The sequence below is a fragment of the Calliphora vicina genome, chromosome 4, assembly GCF_958450345.1.
Source record: "Calliphora vicina chromosome 4, idCalVici1.1, whole genome shotgun sequence".
Taxonomy (NCBI): Eukaryota; Metazoa; Arthropoda; class Insecta; order Diptera; family Calliphoridae; genus Calliphora; species Calliphora vicina.
The window spans coordinates 507,400-524,777 of NC_088783.1; the positions used below are offsets into that span (position 1 = coordinate 507,400).

General features: G+C 31.8%; 2 protein-coding genes across 2 annotated transcripts in view; both read right to left on the minus strand.

Moving 5' to 3' along the window:
• LOC135956510 (uncharacterized) overlaps nt 1–7,294 on the minus strand; it is a 37,239-nt gene extending 29,945 nt beyond the window's left edge. The window contains exons 1-4 of the mRNA XM_065507035.1: nt 6,472–7,294; nt 2,662–2,985; nt 2,376–2,603; nt 1,954–2,315 (exon numbers count right to left, since the gene is read on the minus strand). Coding sequence (XP_065363107.1) covers nt 1,954–2,315; nt 2,376–2,603; nt 2,662–2,985; nt 6,472–7,152 — 1,595 coding nt within the window. The 5' untranslated portion in view covers nt 7,153–7,294. The remainder of the gene's footprint in view (nt 1–1,953; nt 2,316–2,375; nt 2,604–2,661; nt 2,986–6,471) is intronic.
• Nucleotides 7,295–13,980: 6,686 nt separating this feature from the next.
• Nucleotides 13,981–14,601, minus strand: LOC135956668 (uncharacterized). The gene is made up of 2 exons (XM_065507219.1): nt 14,516–14,601; nt 13,981–14,446 (listed from the first exon to the last, which is right to left on the minus strand). The coding sequence occupies exons 1-2, from the start codon at nt 14,599–14,601 to the stop codon at nt 13,981–13,983; spliced, it is 552 nt and encodes a 183-aa protein (XP_065363291.1).
• Nucleotides 14,602–17,378: the final 2,777 nt, after the last annotated feature.

Sequence of the window (17,378 nt, forward strand, 5' to 3'; positions counted from 1 at the left end):
GACGATTGATGAACTTCGGCCTTATCGGCCGATTTATGCTTGAAAACCGTCGAAAATTGGGTTCAGCTTCTGGACTTCTGTAAGCGTGCCCGTGGTGGCCATGCAAAAGAAATCGAGTTCCATACATAATGGCATCGAACGAACTTTCACAGGAATAAAGAATTTCATTGATATCCAAAACCGTTTTAGTGTTATTTAAAAAAAAACGTTTGTAGCGATCTTATTGAAAAACCATTTACAGTGCCGAACTTAAGTATTGGCACAGGATGCTCATTGTTCTTTAAGGTCGATTTAAAGGCCATATTGTTGACATTTTTAATAAAAAAAATATATTTGTCAGATAGATTGATGAATTTCCTACGAAATACCACCAACTTTATTTCAACAATTTTGCAAAAAAGACGAAAAATTCCCCAATTCCGTCGAACAAAACTATTGGCACACTTAACCAGATTCTTCAAATTTTATCAATCTATCCAGTTTTTGTTCATAGAAAATGCCATTTTATCTTCTTTTATTTAACAGTTTTCGTTTCTAAAACTGTTAATGTCAATTTGTAAAAAATTTGCACAATAATTATCAATTTTGCTGAAAATAGCTAACAAAAAAAGAAAACAAATGAATCTGAGCGCAAAATCATTTTTCACTTGCACAATCAAGGAAAATCGTATGCTGAGATTGTAGATTATGGAAAGGAGCCGTTTTACAATTCGGAGTATCGTGCAACGTTTTAAGGGAGCATCAACAATTGAAAGTGCTAAACATACAGGTCGTCCTAGATCCTTAAGTGAGCGTAAATGCTGCCATATAATCAAAAAGGTCAAGTTATGTCCAAAAAGTTTGGGAAAGAAGTTCACGCAGCAATAGCCAGAAGAGTGCTCCAGAAGACAAACTATAGTTGTCGTATTGCTAGACGTAAACCATTTATTTCATCTGTGAACCAAAAGAAGCGTTTTAGCCGTTTAGGAATTTACGTAAGCCACATGATTTTTAGCACCAAGTGCTACTCTCTGATGAAAGCAAAATTAATAATTTTCGCTCTGATGGCCGTCAAACGGTATGGAGAAAACCCAATAAAGAGCTGGAAAAACAAAATATTGCTTCAACAGTAAAACATGGTGCTGGAGAGGTAATTGTGTGGGGTTGTATGTCCGCTGCAGGGGTTGGAGTGCTGGTGTTCATTGACGAAATAATGGACAAAGTGAAATATATGGATACACCTCAGAAAAAGTGCAGAAAAATTAATTTTACCATTTTCTTTCACTTTTCAAAATGACAATGACCCCAAAAGTACGGCCTATACTGGACGTATGTGTCTTTCATACAATATTTCGCATGCCCTACCACACCCTCCACAATCTCCGGATCTCAACCCAATAGAGCCTCTGTGGGAAGAGCTAGATAAGCGAGTGAAAAAGGAATTAGTTGAAGAATGGCAAAGTATTGGGTCAGATATCACAAACAAGTTGGTGGATTCATGCCTAAGCTACTCGAGACAGTTATAAAGCAAAAATCACTTGCAACTATATACTAAATTTTGCAATGTTGCTTCCTAAATCAAATGTTTTTTTTAGCTTTTTATGAAGTGTGCCAATAATTTTGTTCATTGAAATGAAGTATTTTTTATGTTGTTTTGTTATTAATAAATAGTGGTATTAAATTGTTGAAATGAAGTTGGTTATATTTTATAGGAAATTCAACAGTCTATCTGGTAAATATATTTTTTTATTAAAAATCTCTACAATACTGCCTCTAAATAGACCTTAAAGTACAATGAGCATCCTGTGCCAATACTTAAGTTCGGCACTGTATATTCCATTTTTCCAATCAAAAAAAAATTTTAAAATGAAAGCCAGATACAAATATATTTTATAACAAAAATCAGTTTTCAAAAACTTGTGGTTTAGCATGATTTTACACTGAGTCCTTCAAATATATGACAGACATACATACTTTAAAAACTTATTAAACATTTTTTGTTCTTTAGCACTATGTTTAAATGAACGCCAATGAGTCCATATAGCCGTATCTAGGTTAGATGTCCCTAATGTGCCGCTAGAACATTCGATGTTTTTAAAAATGGTATCGGTTCTTATTAATTTTAAACGAGTCCAATCCCCTGCATAGTATACACCTCCCCGAGCCAATATTATAGGATCGGCTTCAATCCAATTATGAGAAGATGAAGATTTTACACAATCAACTGGACCTAGGAATCGTGATCCCAGCTGTCCAATATTTGTCATGAGGTAATCGGTCATGTATGTATCATTTGTCATAGCGACAATAGGTATTGGATGACGATCTACATTATTCTATCAAATATTTTATTAAAACAATATTAACATTATTCCAAAATTTGCGAGTTAACTTACCCCTATAGAAACGAGACTAAGAAGTAGAGCCATTTTTAATGTCACAAAACATTCCATAGGTACGCGATCTTGACATAACTGACAACTCAAGGCATAAATAAAAGCAAAATCTGAATATTTAGTTTTTACGATTTCATGCAGTTGTCTAACTGTAAATGGTATCGGATGTGTTTCAGGTGCTTTAAAATTTGTGGAATGGTTTTGAGTAGATGGTACATGGTTTTGAGACTGAAATAAGTAAATAATTTTATTAAATTAAAGTTATAAGAATATATTTTATTAATACATATTCTATCTGTCCTTGAATAGAACGGGAATGATCCGAAATATCTCCAAAATCGAGTGTCTCAAAAATATCGTCAATTTGATCGAAGTTGACATCAAGATTTTTATCAAGTGACAGGCAGATGTTTGTACCAATATTATTTTCTTGGTCATCATCTCGCATTAATATATCGGGCAATTGAACATGATCAATATTTTCGACAAATTCGTCTTTATGAAATGAACTCCGTGAAATGCTTGATCTGCAATCTACCGGATGATGGTTTCTTATGGGAGCTGGATGTGAGTTTATTAAGCTCGTTTTATATTCTGATTGTGTTTGGTACTGAAAATATTTAAGCTGGACGTAAATTCTGTACTTATTCTGGATTTCTTTTTATCAGATTTGGGGGTAGTGCACTAAATATTCAGTTTCCACTAATAGCTAGTGACAGTGCGAAATTGTTCACTTCTATTACTGTGTGTAATTTTTTAAGTCATGGAAATATAACCATATACGGACACCACTACGTAATAAAAGACCAAAACAAAAAATACCCATGTCTCCCAGTTTTGCCCAAAGTCATGCTCTTTTTTATGAGGCCCCAAAGATTGGGGCCTCGGTTTAATTTTTGCAAAAAAAGTGATAATTTTCTCAGGCTCATATCTTGCAAGCAGTTCGGAATTTTGATTTACTCTCTGAGGCAAAGTTGTAGCCCCTGTCATAAACAAAAATTGTGAACATTTTTTTTCTAAAGAGCATCAACTCAAAATTTTTAAATTTTCACTTTTTGCAACAAATCGATGTACTGTAAAAATCTGCTATCATTTCCTCTACTCTTTCGCCAAAAAATACAGTTGTATCAGTCTTCAAATTTCATTGTAATGTATTAAAAAAAACTGTTTCTTGCTTCTACTGAAAATTATTAAATTTTGAGTTCACTCTCTTTAGAGGTACCAGTGCGATATGTAATATGATGTAGTGAATCGTAATCAATAATAAAATCAATTTCGAATTTTATGTCATGATATTAGTGTTTATAAACCGGATAACCGAAAAACTGGTTTTCTTCAAAATGTCGTTTTTTTGCGAACCGGTTAATTTAAAATGTTGATTTTCGGTTAACCGGTTTATCCGGTTATTATCACTCGGTTAACCGGTTTTTAAAATTTGGGACTAAAATCAATAAATCTCGTGTTTTGGTGCAACCTTAACTGCTGATTTACACTATAAACCTCTTTAGATAAAACTTTTTAAGAATTACAATGATTCTAGATAGTAGAGGATGATGAGTTTACTTAAAAACTTTTTCAGAATAAATTACACATTTTAAAGTTGTGTATACTTTATTTTACATTTTATGTTTTCTTCACATGTACAGCTATGGACGTATAAATGGCACATTTTACCAAAAGTTCTTTCTTATGCTACTATATCGTAAATACTATTAACAAACAAAAATTTGTTTGGTTTTTGCAAAGTTTTATTACTTATCTTTAAAATATAAACAAAAATTTAAATTCATTAATTTAAAAAAATGTCTTTATTAAGAATAAAAACACCACTGAAATCAGCTGGACACATAAATGGCACAATTTTTAAAAAAGAGAAAAAAAAATCAATTTAATATTGCATTTGTTGGTTTTTTGGTATATACAAATATTTTACTATTAATATTAGTGCTGTAGCCTTTGTTTTTGATAACATCTTCGCACCTGCGACCCATATTTTAAACTAGTTTTTGGCATTTTGTTTTGGGTATGGCATACCATTTATGTGTCCAGCTGATTGCAGTGGTGTTTTTTTTTTCTTAATAAAGAAATTTTTTTAAATTAATGAATTTAAATTTTTGTTTGTTTTCATTAATTTTAAAGATAAGTAATACAACTTTGGAAAATCAGTCAAATCAGGCGATCTTGCTGGCCTGAGAAAATCGCCAAAACAGGAGATTAGGCGCTCGGGAAATGCATCCTTCAGCATATCGGTTGTGGCACGTGCAGTGTGTGCCGTTGCACCGTCCTGTTGGAACCACATGTTTTCCAATCTCAATTCATCAAGCTGCGGCAAAAAGAACTCGTTGATCATTGCTCTGTAGCGCTGACCATTCACAGTAACCGTTTGGCCCGCGACGTCTTCGAAGAAAAAAGTTCCGATGACTCCTCCAGCGAAAACAGCACACCATACAGTGACTTTGAGCGGGTGTAATGGCTCTTCGTGGATTACACGCGGATTTTCAGTGCCCCAGAAGCGTAAATTTCGCTTATTTACGTACCCGCTAAGATGGAAATGGGCCTCATCACTCAAGATTATTTTTGATGAAAAATCATCTTCGATTATTGGTCTAATAAATAGTCAGCAATATTCCGCGTTCTGGAGCAGTGTAGCGTAACATTGTTTATTAAAGTGTATTTAGCATGTGTTTACTACACAAATGTCAAAACAGAACTGACATTAGGGGCCAATCGAAAAATTTATAGCATTTTCTGATAGGAGGATTACTTTTGCGTGTGTCATTTATATGTCCATAACTGTATGTCGGTTAACCGGTTTTTTCGAAGTCGGTTAACCGAAAAACCGGTTTTCTAAAAAATGACAATTTTCGGTTAACCGACAAACCGGTTTGTTAAAAAGTCGGTTTTTTATAAACACTACACTATATGTAGGTGTCTCCGGCTTACACCTAAGGTTTAAGGGCCTGGCTCACTAAATGCGAACGAACATTTTTTCTTATTTTATATTGAAAGCAACAAATAATTAGGATTTTTTTTATTGTTTTCAATATAAAATAAGAAAGAAAATGTTCGTTCACATTTAGTGAGCCAGGCCCTAAGGGCCTAAAATAAAGATAAACAAATTCAAGTCAAATCACTTGAAGTCAATTTGGGCACCGAACATTACGTTAAGTTCATTCACAGCGCTATTTCTGGTTATCAAATTGGACCACTTGACATTACTCCCACAACGTTGAAGTTGCACATCATATATGTTAAGAAATAACTGAAAAACGTTTACAGGTCTCCGCGAAATTCTAGATCTCCAACTGTCATGTCGGGGTATTAAGTTAACACATTCGCTGCCATGTGGTTCACACGAATTTTTTGGGTCACATTTAATATAAACTTTCAAACCAAAAAATGTTTGGTACACTGGTAAGTTTTTTTTAATATAAGGCGACCGCCAACGTGTTAATAATATATTTTGTAATTACGTGTTAAAAATGATAAGGGATGTCTAAATTACCTTTTGTCGATCTGATTTAAAAATATATAAACTTTGTTTCATTTAACATAATTCTGATAAATACGAAGGACTTTTATATTTTTATACAAAAACTAATTTGTATATTTTGCTTTGAAAAATAGAAATCATTGATGGATTTTTCTTTTCTGTATGAGTAAATTTAAATTTCTGAGTGAGTTTTATTCAAAAACTTATCAATACTTATGTGCTGTTTTTCTATAGCGAACGAGTACTTTGAGTGGAAATTTAACATGTGTTTTGTTATTGTAACAAAAACAAAATACATGTAAAACGTCCACTCAAAACGCTCAGAAAAACAACACATTATTATTTAAAGGACATATAAACATCAAAATTGTACAGTATATTAATTAACGTTGATTATATGCAGTAAAAAGTATTTGAGGCACTTTGGGTAAAGCAGTTGTGGGGAGTTTTCTACATATTTTTCATCACTATTTTTTGGGTATCACTTAAGTTTTTTGAGGTAGTGAAGGAATAGTTCACTATTACTAAACTGATATTAAGAAGTACAAAATCAGCACGCAACATTTAATGCACTAACTCCAACTGTTTTTTGTTATTAAATACCTGTGTTTGAATCCGATTTTGGTCATACACTTCATTTAAATATGATTCCTCCAAGTTTGAAATAATTTCAAAATCAATTTTTTGGAAAATGGTATCTATTTCCTCAAAATCATTACCAAGACTTTTCTTGACCAGAGAGCAAGTTTGTGAGCCTGTATTGTCTTTAACAGATTCTAAATTTATATTTTGCTTAGGTGAATTACATAGTTTAATGGGAGAACTCTTCTCAATTATATCAAACTCCAAAAAGTTTTCATCAACTGCATGACTTTTATTATTATCCCCTATTGATAAGTCCGAAATTTCAATAGGATCCAATGTCGTTTTATCCGTACATGATGTGGTTACAATAATGGAATCATCATTCTCATTGTGTTGTGTATTTAAAGCAGATAATCGCCACTGCAAATTTGAAGAGTGGTGATGAAAAGTTGAAAAATCAATTTCGGAATCTAATTGAGAGACGAACGGCTCTCGATTATGCAGAATACAACTATTATACGAATAACCATCATCTTCAAATTTACTATTATTGTAGTCTTCTTGAATATAGCCTCCACTTAGTGTTATGTGATTTGGCTGTTCGTTTGGTGTTTCAGGAGGACTATCAAATCTTAACAAAGCTTCTAACTGACTTTCGGATATTTCTCTTATGGATTCTAAATTGTAGTCAGATTCCATGCTTCAAATTCTTGTCTTTGAGAAATGAAGCTGTAATGGCCAATTATAAAATAACGATCTCCTAGTACCAATTTGCAATCAAAAACGTGATCCAACACTCGTACAGTTAAAGCACGAAATAATTTGTTAATCCTGAGAGGTGGTTCTATGCTTTCTGCAGGTAATATACGAAGTAAATGGCAATTTTGTGTTTGCCGTAACTTTGGGTATTCACTCATAGGATGCCTGCAATTTGTACAATTAGGAACTTTTGTTGAAAGTTAATAATTGTTATCTCTTAATATATACTTATTTTTATTAATTCTTACCGTCCTGAGAAAGAGCCTTTATTTTATTCCTTTCGCAACCAGTAGAGCAATACCACACAGATTGTATGCTGAAAATTGATTTATGAAAATTATAATACGTTTTGTAAAATTCTTCAGCAAATAAATCTTAGAATTTTCTTGCAATCATAATCCATGAGAAAACATAAAATTTAAAAATGTATGTATGTATGTACTAGGGATGACAAACGGGACTGGGTTTTACAAATTCGGGATTTTAAAAATGTAAATCCCGGTATCCCGGGATTTTTCGGGACTTCGGGATTTTTATTATTATGTGCTGCATACTAAGAAGTCCTTAAATCGTTCTTTTTATCCTGGGACAAATAATCCCAATAAGAATTTTGCGTGGAACATACATATAATCCCAATCAGTGTTCTTGATGGATGATTCGAAATTAAAAAATGAATAAAACATCAGAATATTATTAAATTTAGATGAAAGTACACATTTATTTGCTTATTTATAGCATTTTATAAATGTAATTAGGGATTTAATTTGTGGAATGGTCCAAAACACTAATAACACAAAGCGTTTTTGCAGCCTGAGCATATCATCTTTGTAGACTTTTCGATACCAAGTGAAGACCAATATGATCTACTGGCATACTAGTCTAAAAAATGGAGAAATTCGAGAAATATTTGGACCCTCTGATATCAAAAATCTGGAGTAAAGTGGGTAAAAATGTTGAAAATTTAATTTTCAAATACAAAGATCTTCTAAGCTATAAGAGATAATTGATAGATACGAGCCTGGCCACGCCCCTGGTGGGACCAAACTCAATAATGGAACTCGACAATACTTCCTCTTTGCGCATGTCAAATTTCATTCAAATTGGACTAAGCGTTTAGAAGTTAGATTTATTTCTTCCAAACTGCTCAAATTTCAACAATGTTGCAAATTCATTGCCAAGCTGCATGAATATTAGAGTGCTCCAAGATTGTATGGACGAAAATTTTTTTCTAGGTACAGGCCGTCCCCCCTCTAGAATGGTTCTATGTATTGTAGAAACTCGTTGTGTAAAATATTAGGATGATAGGATAACGCTAACTGGTGCCGCAACGACGCTGGAGTTTCGAGGTGCATTTACAAGGGGAAAAAATGCAATTTTTTCAGTTTTTGTAAAAATTTTTTTAATTTAAAAGAATCGAAATGTACACGTAATTGTCGTTCTAATAAGATATAAAAGACAAAAATTGGTTAAAAAATGTTAAAGTTATTAAAAAATCGCCAGGCCATTAACGTGTTTCAGGCCACTAGAACAAGAAATGTAGAAACAAAATTAACATATTTTGATAAATATTATAATAAAAGTATATTTTTACTTAAAATATATCCATATTTACCTGTATATGAGATTTTGTCTTCGTTGGATACCGTTAACCTATTCGCAGGTATGACCAAAAAAATACATTTTTTTAAAGGCAGTTTCAAAACTCCAATTTAAAATTTTGAAAAATTTTGTTAAACAAATTTCAAAATTTGTTGATCATCACATTGTTATTTATTGAGAACATAATAGGGAAAAAAAATATGAAAAAAGTATGAAAATACCTCCTATAGTTTTTCCGTGCCTGCGATTTAAATTTTGAGATTTTCGAGAAAAACTATTTTTTTTGCCATATTTTGACGAGTGAGCCGAATTTCTTTACTGTTATGATTTTTAAGCAAAAGCTATTCAGAATATTATATTCCAGGTAATTTTAAATATAGTTTGAAAGTTTTTCTAAAATCGGAAAACGTTAAATCGTGAAGGTCAAAGGTCAAATTTTTCAATATTTGGAATTTCTCATGGAAAGATAGCAAAATGTTATTTATTTTTCGGCCGATTTTGATGAAACTTAAAAAAAATATAACACATAGTCTAGTACAAGGCGTATTAACAAGGTGAGTGCATAAAATCAGCTGTTTCTTAATTCGCTGTGGTTTTATGTACACTATATGTCAAACTTTGTTTATGTTATTGTAAATAACATAGTAATATTTTAATTCGCCTTGATTTTGACATTTACCGTACATTTTAACAAAAACAAATTGCCTGTTGTTTTTGCATTGTTGTATTTGTTGCCGGGACGCACTCACCTTGTTAATACGCCTTGGTCTAGTATTTACAAAAACTGCAGATAAATTATAATTAACCCTTAATAGCACTTGGGGTTAAAATTAACCTCAACTTTTAAAATCACGAAAAACACAGTCAATATGAATGGTGATATCTTTAATGTTTTTCAGAATTAAATAAACTGAATCATTCGAGTTATTTTTTAAATCTAATAAATCAAAAGTGCACTAAAGGGTTAAAATCAATTTTATTATTCAAAAACCCTCAATAAAATATTAAATACGTTATTAAAGCAAAAATCAGGTATAAATAAAATATTTTGTCCTTTGAAAAATATGTGGTCCAAATTGAACAAAAATGTGAACATTTTTCAAAGTGGCTTAGTGGCTTAATATTTTAAAGTTTGTTTCCTATAAAAAACAATTTTTGATCAGCACTATTGAAATTGAAAATTTTTTATGGTTTTAGAAGTTTGGGGTCATTTTAACCCCAAGTGCTATTAACGGTTAATATTAATTTTTCTGCAGTTTTTGTAAATACCAGACCTTGTGTTATATAACATTTCGCTATGTTTCCATGAGAAATTCCAAATCTTGAAAAAATTGACCTTTGACCTTCACGATTTAAGGGTTAACGTTTTCCGATTTTAGAAAAACTTTCAGACTATATTTAAAATTACCTGGAATATAATATTCTGAATAGCTTTTGCTTAAAAATCATAACAATAAAGAAATTCGGCTCATTCGCCAAAATATGGCCAAAAAAATAGTTTTTCTCGAAAATCTCAAAATTTAAATCGCAGGTACGGAAAAACTATAGGAGGTATTTTCATACTTTTTTCATATTTTTATTACCTATTATGTTCCAAATAAATCCCCATGTGATGATCAAAAAATTTTAAAATTTGTTTAACAAAATTTTTAAAAAATTGAAATTGGAGTTTTAAAACTGCCTTTAAAAAAATTAAATTTGTTTGGTCATACCTACGAATAGGTTAAAGGTATCCTACGAAGACAAAAACTCATATACAAGTAAATATGGATATATTTTAAGTAAAAATATACTTTTATTATAATATTTATCAAAATATTATAATTTTGTTTCTACATTTCTTGTTCAAGTGGCCTGAAACACGTTAATGGCCTGGCGATTTTTTAATAACTAACATTTTCTAACCAATTTTTGTATTTTATATCTTATTAGAACGACAATTACGTGTACATTTCGATTCTTTTAAATTAAATTGCCAAAGTAATTATTTAATGCCAAAATTTTTACAAAAACTGAAAAAATTGCATTTTTTCTCCTTGTAAATGCACCTCAAAACTTCAGCGTCGTTGCGGCACCAGTTAACGTTATCATATCATCCTAATATTTTTCACAACGAGTTTTTACAATACATAGAACCATTCTAGTCAAAATTCGCAATTTTATTTTTTTGGAGCACTCTAATGAATATGCTAAGTCTTAAACATGGTTTAGAGGTTATTTAGATATGAAATTGCATTGAAAATAAAGAAAATACGAACGTTTGAAAATTGCTTGGACTTATTATACCAGTAGTCCCGAAAGGGTTAAAACAGTGAGAAATCCATAACAAAACTGAAAATGTTATAACTTTTGTATTGAGTATGCTATGTTCATGGTAAAAGGATTTTTAGGAAAGCGTACATTACCATTACTATGAGACCAATCGTGTAAAAATTGGTAAGGCAGTTTAAGAGTAATTTACAATTGTAAAAAATGTTTGTTTCATCCCTATATTAATATTTAAAACAAAATATAAAAGCATTGTTTTATTTTATAACAAAAAATTTCCGCCTGTAAACACGATGGGCACAAACGAAAGGAGCCAGCTGGCTAAAATTATTAACAAATACTCTCTGTTGATAAGGTTTGTTTGGTATTGAAAATTGTCCATGAGCCCCGTACAATTGTCCCCCGGAATACTGTTTGAGCAATATGTTGATTATGCGGTAATCCTTATAAAATATTGCACAAATTTTACTGTAAAGTATTGCAGAAATCGGGCTACATTTGTCCCTAGTACCCATACATGGCCCCCTTCAGAAACTAAATCAAACATTCATAATTGTCTTTTAACAAATAATTGATGTGATAAAATAAATGAAAAAATAAACAAGTTGTATATGAAAATAAATCCTTCTACCAACTTTTGTGACGACCAGTCCATAATAATATAACCCCTATATAATGATATTAACATAAATTTCGATATAAGTCATTCATTCATAAATGCTGATTCAAGTCCCCATAGAAGATCAGAACTATTGACGAAAATTTTGGAATATATGATGAGACGTGGTAATGCATTTTGATATTGTATAGATGCTGGATTTCTTTGTTGGAGTATTTGTTTTTTTTCATGTTGTAGACAAGCATTTCGTGGGTACTGGTATTGTGGTGCATGAATGGTATTGTTTAGTAAGCTGTCGTGGTGTTTCGAGTTCCATTTAGAGTTTGATTTACATGCTGCACTAGTGCAATTGTTTGGGGTGCCAAAATAGTATATACTTTTGAAGTTTAATTTGCGGATAGTGTGTAGACATTGATTTGTGGACTGTGATAAGTACCCTTCCGGAATTCATCATTCTCTCATAAATTTATTCGAACTTGTTTTGATTATTGTTTGAATCACTTATGATATTAGAATTTGAGTATTGTAATTAATTATTAGATATTCACCCCTTTTGATGACATTGTTTGTCATATAGGTTGGTCCCTCTACTATGTATATCTCTGATGGTGGTATCAACTAATTGACATTCAGTGACTAATACTTATATATACATATATTTGCCCCTTATAGTTTCTAGGTTGTACTGAGTACCTTGCTTTCTCTTTTACTTTGCTGATTATTTCTGTTACACATATACTTTATCAAATTTCTTTTTTACTAGTGGAAACTGACATCAATTACAGAATCATTATCTAATAATGATGTTTTATAATATAATCAACCCAATTATGAATAAAAAATTCCTCGTGAATTTTTTCCCATTTCTCATTTTTCATATTCAAATTCAATGGGAAAAAACTCCTGGGGAACAAACTCCCGCGGAATTTTTTATTCATGATTGGGCTGAATATGTTGACTTTAAGTTTTGACTTTGTTCAATTTCAGTTTTAATTATAATAATAATTTAATTTATATCATAATTATTTAATTTATATTTAAATGTTTTTAATAGCTATGTTCAATAACTAAAAGTTGTTACTAACTAGTTATACTACAATTGTTACTGGAAAAGCGTTCATTAACTCAAAAACTCGCAAGTAGAGAAAAAATCAAGAGCGCATAAATTTTAAGGAGTGTTCTCTCGTTGCAAACTATTACAAGTTCATTTACTTTTTACTATTTTTGAGAATTTAAGAGAGTAATTTTGTAAATTTTGATTTTATTCTCTCGTTGCAAGTATTTACTGGGAAAGTAAATGAACAGACCTAATGTTAACTATTTTTTTAAGTAGAAATTTATACCCGATTATGGCCAATAAGGCTAGGTTGTTGATAATAAATAAATAAATAAAAAAAAATAAAAAAAAAAACATCGTTCATAGTTAACGTGAATTTATTAATAAACTTGTGTATAATTCTGTCAATGCAAGAGAGACCTGCTGGTCCCTGGCTAAAAAATCTGGCTTCGTATGGATTTGAAGCGAGATTAGTATTATAAGTATGCTGAAATTTAGCTTTTTATGTATTTTGGGAGCTTAAAAAATCTTCCTAAAATATCAAAAATCTTTCGGGATTGGCAATTATTGAGCAAAAAGTACTAGTTACGCATATTTTGCTCACATTTCTGTTGTTGTAGCAGCAGTGATTGCTGAGTTGACAGCCCTTGTCCGAGTGAACTCGGTCCATTCCGGTGCGGCTGTCATGGGAATGTATTTTTTGGAGAAACTTGAAGAACATTAGTAAATAGCTACCGGGCGAATCCGGGCGGTCATCTAGTTATTAATAAATGTAAAAAGCCCAAATAACAATGACGAAAAAATTATAATGTTGATTTGCAACTTGCAAAAGAAATAGATCATTTTATTTCTGAAGGAACAAGAGGAAAATACTTGCAGATTTGTTACAGGTATTTGCAAACGGTGTTGCCAATGTGAAAGATGGAATGTTTCGGCAGCAGCATATGTCGGAAACAAAATTCGTTCGTATGCATTTTAGTGTCTAATAAAAATTAATTTCTAAATAAAAAATTTACTTTCAATTGTAGACATAATTATGTACGTTTCTTTCTTATAATTTTTCCCGGGATTTTCAAAAATCAGTCCCGATTAGCATCTCTAATAGTACCCCATCGAGTACAAATTTTACAACTTATTACAATACTTATTAATTTTGCACAAAATAATCAGTGAACAAATATCTATGCAAAAAAAAAGAACAATAATTTAGAGACCATATATTACTCACACAACTTTTTCAGGCTCCGTCAATGCAGACAGTATACCAATAACTTCAGTAAGACCTATTGGATACGTGTTTAAATGGGGTTGAAAACACAAATCCTGTTGAAGAGGTAAGCCCACAAAACGTATAAGTATGTGAACTTGCTCAATATCAATATTTGTTATATTGTTGATGTCGGCAGTATTAAATAAATCTTTAAGAATATCCCGCAATAAAGCAAACACACAATATTTAACAGCGTTAGCAAACTGAACTGGTTCTTCAATTACAAAATGCAGCAAGTCCAAAGGATGATTCAAAAAATCACAGTAAACGAATGGAAGTTTAATAACAATGGCATTAAAGATGTTTTCAGGACTTTTCGATGACCGACAATTTTTAATAAAATTTTCGGCTACAGTCTCTATAATTTTAATTAGTTTACTGCTGCGTATAAATCCATCAACTTGATCCTGTTCCTGGAATCTAAAGGAAATATTTATTACATTTTGCAACTACAAAAAACGTCCTATGATACTATGTTCTTTAACTTACGATTGTGTGTAATAAGAATTACTAATATTTCGATTTTGTTCCTCTAAATATGATGATAATGTGAAACTTGCTCGACCGCCAACCATGATTTCATAAAATTACATTCAATAAACGCGCCAAGGTGCATTTACTAAGGAGCCATCGGCAGCACAGCTGATTATAGAAATAGCTCGCATAAATGTCAAACTACATATATAAAAAATATTCGCCCGTACGCCCGTATGTCAAACTCTATATATAATAAATAAGTGAATTCGCCTGTATTTATTTCAATTCGCCACTGCTGTCACCTTGTTAAATACGCCTTGAAACGCGCCAAGTCGAACTCCAGGCGAATTAAAAGAACTGACAGCAGTGGCCAAAGTAAATTAATAAAGTAGCGACCAAAGTAAATTAATAAAGTAGCGACAGTACTACAACAAATACAACATTTACAAAAACCACAAGCAATTTTGTTTTTGGTTTAAGGTCTGAGCTGTCAAAGTTGCCTGTTGTTGTTTTTGCTTTTGGGCTTGTTGTATTTTTCGCCACAACAACCACAAGTGAATTGACAGACTAGACCAAAGTAAAAAAAATAGTCAGCTGTTCTACTGAGTCTACTTTATTAATTTACTTTGGTAGCGACCAAGGTGCATTTAATAAGGTGTCATCGGCAGCACAGCTGATTATAGAAATAGCACGCACAAATGTCAAACTACATATATAAAAAATATTCGCCCGTACGTCCGTATGTCAAACTCTATATATAAAAAATAAGTGAATTCGCCTGTATTTATTTCAATTCGCCACTGCTGTCACCTTGTTAAATACGCCTTGGTAGCGACCAAAGTAAATTAATAAAGTAGCGACAGTACTACAACAAATACAACATTTACAATAACCACAAGCAATTTTGTTTTTGGTTTAAGGTCTGAGCTGTCAAAGTTGCCTGTTGTTGTTTTTGCTTTTGGGCTGTTCTACTGAGTCTACTTTATTAATTTACTTTGGCAGTGGCGAATTCAAATAAATACAGGAGAATTCAAAGTAAATTAATAAACTAGACTCAGTAGAACACAAGGTGCATTTAATAAGGTGCCATCGGCAGCACAGCTGATTATAGAAATAGCTCGCACAAATGTCAAACTACATATATAAAAAATATTCGCCCGTACGCCCGTATGTCAAACTCTATATATAAAAAATAAATGAATTCGCCTGTATTTATTTCAATTCGCCACTGCTGTCACCTTTTAAATACGCCTTGGTAGAACACAAGGTGCATTTAATAAGGTGCCATCGACAGCACAGCTGATTATAGAAATAGCACGCACAAATGTCAAACTACATATATAAAAAATATCCGCCCGTACGCCCGTATGTCAAACTCTATATAAAAAAAATAAGTGAATTCGTCTGTATTTATTTCAATTCGCCACTGCTGTCACCTTGTTAATTACGCCTTGAGCCCAGCGAGAAATAGCTCGCACAAATGTCAAACTGCATATATAAAAAATATTCGCCCGTACGTCCGTATGTCAAACTCTATATATAAAAAATAAGTGAATTCGCCTGTATTTATTTCAATTCGCCACTGCTGTCACCTTGTTAAATACGCCTTGTTCACAATATTTGATTTGAAAAAAATAAAAAACTGAAAATTGTTTAAAAAAAATTTTTCATAGCTTTACAGCAAATAACAAAAATAATATCTGAAGCAACAAAATAATCACAAATTTGCGGTTTAATACAGACAGTGCCAAAGTAAATTAATAAAGTAGCGACAGTACTACAACAAATACAACATTTACAAAAACCACAAGCAATTTTGTTTTTGGTTTAAGGTCTGAGCTGTCAAAGTTGCCTGTTGTTGTTTTTGCTTTTGGGCTTGTTGTATTTTTCGCCACAACAACCACAAGTGAATTGACAGTTCAGACCAAAGTAAAAAAAATAGTCAGCTGTTCTACTGAGTCTACTTTATTAATTTACTTTGGACAGTGCGTTAAAACAAACAACTTAAGGTAGGATCACACGATTGCCGCTATGCACCAATTATTGGTCTATTTTATACGTCAATCGTGTGATCAAGGCGTATTAACAAGGTGAGTGCGTCCCGGCAACAAATACAACAATGCAAAAACAACAGGCAATTTGTTTTTGTTAAAATGTACGTTAAATGTCAAAATCAAGGCGAATTAAAATATTACTATGTTATTTACAATAACAAATGTAAACATAAACAAAGTTTGACATTTAGTGTACATAAAACCACAGCGAATTAAGAAACAGCTGATTTTATGCACTCACCTTGTTAATACGCCTTGCGTGTGATTTCACAACTTATTGGCTCATATGTCAAACCACAACAATATTGTGCTTATTTGGCCCAATCAAATGCAACACTGGTGCGGCAATCATGTGAATGCTTGATAGGCAACATGCACCAATAAATAAGTTAAAAATACAACAATATTTATTGTGTTCTAGTGCGGCAATCAAAGAAGACAATTAGCGCCAATATTCATTTTTGTAAAAGAAATATTCTTTTTGTGAGCCACTCTTTGACCCACATACATCTTTTAACATTTCTTTATTAATTTTTTTATACGATAATTAAGGCCGACGCAATTTTCTTTTTTTATTTAACAAATAATTTTTTCACAATTAGATTTTTTTACATTTATGTAAACAAAACAAAATTTAACATCTAGACAACAGCTGTTTCTCTGAGTTGCCGCAAACTAGAACAATCGTGTGACTGGAATGCGACAATTATTGCCACTATATCGCTTTGCGCCAATTAACGACAATCAAATTTATATAAAATGAGGCAATCATGTGACTGCAGAGAATTTGATTGGGACAATTTCTTTATTGGGCCCCAATT